The following is a 7,922-nucleotide window of genomic DNA, read 5'->3' as shown; positions in this document are numbered from 1 at the left end:
AGCGGGGACACCCGTGCTGGCGCTGCCGACTCGGAGGTGACACCATGGTGCTGTCCGCCGCAGACAAGACCAACGTCAAGGGCGTCTTCGCCAAAATCGGCGGCCAGGCCGACGAATATGGCGCCGATGCCCTGGAGAGGTATCGTGGCTGTCCCCTGTGTGACCCTCTCTCCCCTCTCCAGCCCCGACTCCCTCGCATCTGCCCCCTCTTGTCCCCATCCGCAGCTGTCCTTTGCCCCGCTGTCCCTGTCTCACCTGTCTCTGAACCCCTCTGTTCTGCAGGATGTTCGCCACCTACCCCGCGACCAAGACCTACTTCCCCCACTTCGACCTAGGAAAGGGCTCTGCCCAGGTCAAGGGGCACGGCAAGAAGGTGGCGGGAGCACTGGTGGAAGCTGTCAACCACATCGATGACCTTGCTGGTGCCCTCTCCAAGCTCAGCGACCTCCACGCCCAAAAACTCCGTGTGGACCCTGTCAACTTCAAAGTGAGTGTCTGGGGAGGGGTGACCAGCCCAGCTTCCCTTCTGGTGACTCCCTTGCCTCATTGCCTTGCTCACCACATCGTTTTGCCTTCCAGCTGCTGGGCCAGTGCTTCCTGGTGGCGGTGGCCACCCGCAACCCCAGTCTCCTGACCCCAGAGGTCCACGCTTCCCTGGACAAGTTCCTGTGCGCCGTGGGCACCGTGCTGACTGCCAAGTACCGTTAAGGCGCGTGCTGTGGCCAGAGCTGGAGCCAACACCCCACCAGCCCTCCGACAGCCAGCAGTCAAATGTTCTGAAATAAAATCTCTTGCATTTGTGCTGCAGCTCTGGTGTCCTGCTCTGTGTGCTGCCTGCGGGAAGGGAGCGGGAGGGATGTGCTCTGGGGGTCTGAACTGGAGGTCTCCCCATCAGGTGGGTGCATGGAGGAAATGGGTTCTGGTTGTGCTGTCGCTGAGAAGAGGCAGCATTTGGGGGTGGTGTCCAGCGGGCAGAAACTGCTTTGCTGCCGTGGGGCTCTGGGAGGAGACAGAGCATTTCTAGGTACCAGTGGAGGGGAGACACTCATGGAAGATCTGGAGCTCCCTGCAGCCCCAGGCTGTCCCACCAGAATTCCACACTGGGGTCCCCTCTTGCACCACCAGCCCCGTGCACCTCTGTTCAGGACAGTGCCAGGGGACATCTCCTCCTGAAAATCTTCCAGGAGACGCAGGGGCTCCTGGCACCTGTGACCCTCTGCCTGGTTGCAGAGTGGGAATGGCCTCAGGACCTCCCTGTGCCAGGACATCTTTCCTTGCACACCCAGCACACAGGGCTGTACAGGGCTGCAAGATTTCTTCTGCCTCCACCAAATGGCCTGCTGCTGGGTGTCTCTGTGGAGGGCTCCTGGGGAGCTGCAAGGGGAGCAGATGGGGCTCAGCAGTGTGGGGTGGTGTCAGGGCCCCACGAAAAGGAGCCCAGGAGTTGTGCTGGTGTCTGCACCCCCCAGCCCTTATCGCAGCCCACAGCAGGGTGGCCGTGGTGGGAGCTGATAAAGGCACGTGTGGGCTCTCCTCCAGCTGTGGGTGTGGTGGGAGACTGGGCAACAGATAGTCCCAGGAGGCTGCAACCTGCCAGGTGCTGAGTAAGGGCTGGGAGGTCCTTAGTGAGGAGGGGAAGGATCAAGGAAGCCCCAGGGTGGCTCACAAAGCCAGCCAAGGTTGCCACAGGCTCCTCTGATCCTTGGCACTGGCAAGGATGGCCTCTTCCATAATCCCATGGCCTCTTCCATCATCCCATGGCCCCCAGGCGCTGTCAGAGAATGCACAGAGACAGGAGAAACTCCAATAACTCCAAAGAGAGGAGGAGGCCCTTCAGGGTCTCTTCTGCACAGCACTGCAGGTGTCATGAACCCACACACCTTCTGTTCCTGAGCACAGTGAGGAAGGGAGGAGAAAGCCAGTCAGGGCATCACTGGCCAATGCCTACCTTTGTATGGAGCAGGTGCTGGAGCAGGTTCCACCCCTCCAGCCAGGAACATCACCCAGGCAGAGCTGCAGGCACAACTTCCTGGGGATGTCATGGAGAACCAGGACACGGTGGGGACTCAGGGCACACGGGTGTGCAAGGAGGTGTGAACTGGTGTGGAAAACACTGGGAAGGGCCAGCATCAAATCCAGCATGGACCTGGACTCCTCCAAACCCAGCCACTGAGGGTCCTCATGGCCCCCAGCATGGTGGGTACAGGAGAGAAGGTGTAAGAGCAGTGTGGGGACAATGTGTATGTGAGGGGTGAGAGCTGTTCCAGCTTGCTTTAGCTTCTGACTGCTCCCGAGCCGTGCTGTGACCTCAGGCAGGACACTCGGGTGGCACTGGCAGTGTCCTGCCTCTGCAGCACTTTGCCAGGGCTCTGCCTGGCCGGGGAACCGCTGAGCTCCTGTTGTCCCAGCCGTTTGTCCCTGCTGCCACAAGATGGGGACCTCAAGCCGTGGTGCTTTATCGGGGCCAGGCAGAGGGCTGGGAGGAGCAGGGCTGCCAGCCAGGGCTGCCAGCCAGCCCCACATCCCCAGGGGACACTGGTGCCAGCTCGGGGGGGGTGCAGGACCCCTCCCCATCAGCCCTGCTGAGAGTTCCAGCCCGAGCGCCCCCTGCTCTGCTCAGAGCACAGGGGTCCCCTCACTGGGCATCCCTTGGTGGCCGTGGCTGTGTGTGCCCCAGGACACAGCCAGCCCCGTGGGACACTCACACTGACCGCAGCTTGGCACGCCCTGAGCTGGCATCCCTGCCCAGCTGCCACACAGCAGCCACGCTCTGCAGCACAGCAGGTCAAATATTTACCTGGTGCTGGCCCAGGCTGGTTTTGCAGTTGGCATTGCTGCAGCTCCAGTGCTGAGGAGAGAGTTGGAGGCAACTCCTGCATTGCCAGAGCAGCAGCAGCAGCCTGAAACAGCCCCAGGTGACACTGAGGAGGTGGGTTTGGACACAAAGCCCGCTGATCCAGGCATGACAGCACTCAGGAAGCTGAATCACACCGGGCAGCTTCAGCAGAAGAAAGAGGACGAGTATCTCCGGGTCATGCCTGTTTTGATGTCTCCATTCTCTGCAGGCTTTTCTCAGCTCTCGTTTATTCCTGATGGACAAAGCACCCGGGGTTCAAAGATAACCTCCAGTGTTCTGTTCTGTGGTGACAACAAGGCAAGTGGCATCTCAGAGCTCATTTTTATTGAAAGAGGGGTTAAACACCATCAGGAAATGAGCTTGATGGTAATGACTTACCCCGTCACAGGACTTCCACCAGGCTCTCGAGGGGCTGCAAACAGCATTGTCCAGATAGGTTGGATTCTAATCTTATTATGTTGGCTAGGAGTGTGTCCTGGAGAGGGACACAGAAACACACACTCCTGGAGGAGGTCAAGCATCCATGGGGGGTTCTCCCCATGGATGAATTCTCTTCAGGAATTCTCCATGAATTTTCTATCTTCCCTGTAGCAAGGGGGATCTAGCAAACAAGCAGCGGGAAGATAGAGAATTAATTCCTCCCTGGAAGCTGATCTTAGGAGACCAGTTGAGAGATCCTCTTGCTGGAATGAGGAGGGAAAACATCGTGTGTTTTACAGACTGTTCTTGTTTATGCATCCCATATTGGAATTCAATATGGCAACAGTGTAACCCACGAGTGGTGCAGCCAATAGGTCTTCTGCTTCTTTGCTGTGTGTTTGGACAGCCAGTCTTTCCTAAATGTCAGATTTTCCTGCTGAAAAAAGATTTTTTCCTCCCTGATTTGTCTGAATTCTTTTGAATCTTAAGCCAGTGCTTTCAGCCCCTCCAGCTCAGGAACATCTGAGAACTTAATAAGGATGTTCTCTGCCACAAAACAAGTTATTGATGACAGAACAGTAAATAATAATGGTAAACAAAGAGCTGGAATCTGTCACGGAAGGAAAACAGACTCATCTGAAAGGATTCATTCTTGGCAAAGGCAGTGATTATTACTCATCTCTTTCTTTGATTAAAAGTCCCAATGTTTGTTTTGTTGTTTTTTTTAACTTGAACCCGACTGGTTTGTAGTTCCTTGGTTTCCTCCTTTTATTTACCCTGCTAACAATAAGAGACACTAAGGTCTTGTTCCTGTGACCCCATCCCCCTCCCTCTTTTCCCAGAGATATTGAATGTTTGGAGGTGGCTTCCATCAGTTTTTGAGGTAGAGGGGATTTTTTTCCTCAGGCAAGCAGTCTGAAAATAAGGAATGATTGAAATATACTTTAATTCAAACTTTTTTGAATGCTCCCACCTCCTCCACTGGCTGTTTTGCCAGTGGAAAAAGGAAAAGTGGTAGAAGACAGAAAATGAGCATTGATTAGATTTTCACTACAGAGATGGAAATTGAATAGAAATGCAAAATCTTTCTTCCTGCTGGTTGCTCTGTCTTCCTACCACACAGCAACCACCTGGGAGATCTGATTTTGCTTGGAGCTGAGATGTAGGCAGTGCTCTGCTGGTGACATCAGTGCTTCCTGTCTCCTTGTGTTGTTTTTCTGCATTTTTCAGCAGCAGGAGATGCCATCTGGGGAGGGCCCAGCTTTGGTTGTGTTCCTCCAGCTCCCACACAAGCAGTAATAGCAATTCCAGAGGCTACATTTCTGCCTGTTACCTTCAGCATCTGTCTGTTGGCCTGCTGCTGCTCATGAATTTGCTCTACCTTTTATAAACCTGCTGATCCTATTTGTTTCCACAACCTCCTGTGGCAGTGAGTTCCAGAAGTTCATTCTCCCACCTGCTCCAAATAAAGTCCTTTTTATCCATTTTAAATCAATCTACCAGACTGATCGATGGCCTCCAACTCTCATCAAGCACCAGGTCCACGTTCTCTTTATGATTTTGTAGGGCTGGCATGTTTTGCTCCCCTTTCTCCAGAGAAAAATCCCAGCCTCCCCAAACCCCTTTGTATTGCAGCTACCCCATGCCCTTGACCTCAGGGCTGTAAATCCACAATGCTCTCACATCCTAAGATGTCCTGTTGCCGTAGGACAAGGGGTGATGGTTTCAAACAAAGAGATTTGATTTAAATTAGATGTAAAGAAGAAGTTTTTACAGGGCAGGTGGTAAAACATTGGCACAGGTTACTCAGAGAGGTTGGGATGTCCCATCCCTGGAAACTTTCAAGACCAGGGTTGGATGGGGCTCAGAGCAACCTGACCTAGTGGAAGCCATCCCTGTCCATGGCAGAGGGGATGAACTAGACAACCTTTAAAAGCCCATTCCAACCCAAATTATGCCATGATTATAGGATTCCATGATCAGAGGCCAGACCTGCACAGATGTGGGTGCACCAAGCTGTTACACAACAGGCAGGAGATGTTCTCTTTGGTATTTTGCAAGCCCAAGCCCTTCTGGATGACACCACTGTATTTTTTTTTTTCTCTGCACATCAAGGCTACAATTTTGGCAAACCATCAGTGAGGACTCCAGCATCTTTTTCCTGAGCTGTAATAGCCAGTTTAAGTTCAGCCTCTCCTGTTTTAGATCACATTTCCCTATCCAGGTCACCCTCTTTATCTACACTGAAAGGATTGACCTTCTGTTTTTCCTTTTGTGAGTAACACTGAGAGCTGCACACAGCAAAGTTCCACAGAGTACATCAAATATCCTTTCAGCAGCTTCCTGCAGTGATGGAGCATCATTTGACTTTTCTGCCTAAAGCTAAAACTGTGCAACTCCAACAGCAGAGTTTTGGTCCCTAATCTTGGGGTACAGTTCCTCGTTATTCTCTTCCTTCCCCTGTCACAGTGACTTCAAGTCAAGCTGCTGGGTGGACACAATTCAATGAAGATCTAGCTGAAAATACTTAAAACAGAGTTTTCCAGTCAGTGACACTTTTTTATTCCTTGCACTAGGATCAAACAGAGATAGGGGTGCAGACAGTGCCAGCTCTGTGCTCTCCAGAGACCTTTGCACATGGCCAGGAGGATCCCAGCTATGGATTTATGGAAAGCAATACAGCAAAATGTGCATTGCAGCTGCTCATCCAGAAAGCTTTTAGACATCCCTCAATAGCTGAGCAGCTCAGTGCCTTTATTAATAGTAGAAATATATTTATCAAAATTCATGGGTCAGCACTGTTAAAGCTCCATAAATCCAATTTGCACAGGCCACCATTATTTATTTTTCCAGGTTGTTGCCTCAAAGAGGGATACTTCCAGTATCCAATCCAGACTTCTCCACAGGCCTGTCTGAAACACTGTAGGAAATACACTCTCCAGAACAGGGTCCTTCTCTTTTGTCTGATGTGAAGGGCTGTGTTCAGGGCTCATGGACCACAGAGCAGGAAGCAGAAGTGGTGAGCCCTGACCATCACAGGGACACCGACACCACTTTCAGAGTGTCACTGACTCTGACAGAAACCCTGGCTCCAGCACAGCCACGGTCCCTGAGGCTGCAGCACAGACAGAATCCCCTGTGTGAGTTTCTGAATCCTCTGGGCTCTTGGTGCCCCACAGGGTGAGGCAGATGCCACTGCAGCTGTACCTTCTGCCTGGCTGCAGGTCTTTGTGATGCACTGACTGGGCAAGTGGAGGAAGCTTCAGCTTCTCCAGCTCCAGCTTCAGCCCCAATTCCAGTTCTGCAGCCAAAGGAGGCCCTCCCTGGCCCAAACTCACCCCTTGATGCTGCAAGGCTGCTTAGCCAAAGGGAAAAGGAGCAGCCCAGACAGTCCCTGAGCCAATGACAACATTTGCATGTCCCCATGTGTTTGGAGCAGCTGTCACTCTGGAGGTGGCATGTCCTACAGCATCCATCCACACAGTTACAGGGAACACTGGAATGCTTCTCTTGGGAACAAGCAACTCCAAGGGACCCAAGCTGTGAAAAAAAATAGATATTGTAACACATTCTGGATCTGACTCTGCATTATGTTAGATAAGCTTTATTTATGCTCAGGTCTTTGACTTTTTTTTTTTTCTCTTTTAAGAGGAAAATAACTAGAAATGGCATTTCAAGAAAGTAATTCATAAGGGCTGATTGGAGATGAGCTGATATCTTTAAAAGTGGAGTTGAAGGCTAAATTAATGTAGAATGGGGACAGAAGGGTTTATTCGTTTTCCTCTTAGAAGGAGAGCTCTGAAAATCCAAGGAGAGTATCACACAGGGGCAAGGGGAAATGAACAAGCAGTGAACAAATAGAAGCTGGAAATTAGTAGAATAGCCTTTTCCCATCCCTTGAGCTTTATGTGCTCAAGCTTCTGGGCTGACTTCAGGGAAGTCTTCTCCTAAATCAGGTGAGGACATTGCCAGCTTTGAGCACACAGCCTGCTCTGCCTGGGATTTTGGTGATGTCAGAGCTCCTGGAAAATGACAGACACTTCCCCAGGGGATTTCCTTCCCATGTCCCAAGAATTTATTACAAAGAGTAAAGTCTCGTGACAGCAAGCAGCAAAGACTTTGAGCTCCAGAAGTAGAAACTCCATCCCCAGGGAGCTTGTGGCTGACTGGAAACAGGTCGGAAGTCCTCAGCTAAGGAGGACTTGACTGGTAAGGGAGTGGTGGGATTTTTGCCTGAGCAAGGACTCAGAGACTGTCCCCAGGCTGCGTTATTTCTGTCGGGGAACACATCAGAGGTGTCCCAAGGAAAACGCAGGTAAAAGAAAATCCTTGACTCTTTTGAAATCAGCTGGGAAATCAGAGAATGACTTGACCGTGCCTACGAAAGCCACATCTCCCGTGAGTCCTGTGAACGTGGCAGGTCCGTGAGAGCAGAGAAAGCAATCGTGCTTTGCAGGAACGAGCATTAAATCACCCATCAGCTGTAGGGCTGAGCCGTGATTTCCCGACAGAGCGGGGACACGGTGGGCTGTCCGGTTATGACCGAGCCATGGGCATATTTGTGATTCCAGCTTGAACTGATCTCCAACTCCCCAGCTACCACCTTCCCCGGCCTTCCCGGCGCTGAGAAGCGCAGCCGGGAGCC

General features: G+C 51.9%; 2 protein-coding genes across 2 annotated transcripts in view; both read left to right on the top strand.

Annotated features, from left to right (window-relative positions):
- The first annotated feature begins 6 nt into the window (after positions 1-6).
- On the top strand, positions 7-807 carry LOC102034352 (hemoglobin subunit alpha-A). The gene is made up of 3 exons (XM_005425218.2): positions 7-139; positions 283-487; positions 580-807. The coding sequence occupies exons 1-3, from the start codon at positions 45-47 to the stop codon at positions 706-708; spliced, it is 429 nt and encodes a 142-aa protein (XP_005425275.1). The 5' UTR covers positions 7-44; the 3' UTR covers positions 709-807.
- Positions 808-2,962: 2,155 nt separating this feature from the next.
- PGAP6 (post-glycosylphosphatidylinositol attachment to proteins 6) overlaps positions 2,963-7,922 on the top strand; it is a 22,966-nt gene continuing 18,006 nt past the window's right edge. Inside the window, exon 1 of the mRNA XM_014308750.2 lies at positions 2,963-3,293. Within this exon, the coding sequence (XP_014164225.1) occupies positions 2,963-3,293 (331 nt within the window). The remainder of the gene's footprint in view (positions 3,294-7,922) is intronic.

This window comes from Geospiza fortis, unplaced genomic scaffold, assembly GCF_000277835.1.
Source record: "Geospiza fortis unplaced genomic scaffold, GeoFor_1.0 scaffold114, whole genome shotgun sequence".
NCBI classification, from domain to species: domain Eukaryota; kingdom Metazoa; phylum Chordata; class Aves; order Passeriformes; family Thraupidae; genus Geospiza; species Geospiza fortis.
Note: the sequence above shows the minus strand (reverse complement) of the source record. Positions and strands in the feature narration are given on the sequence as shown.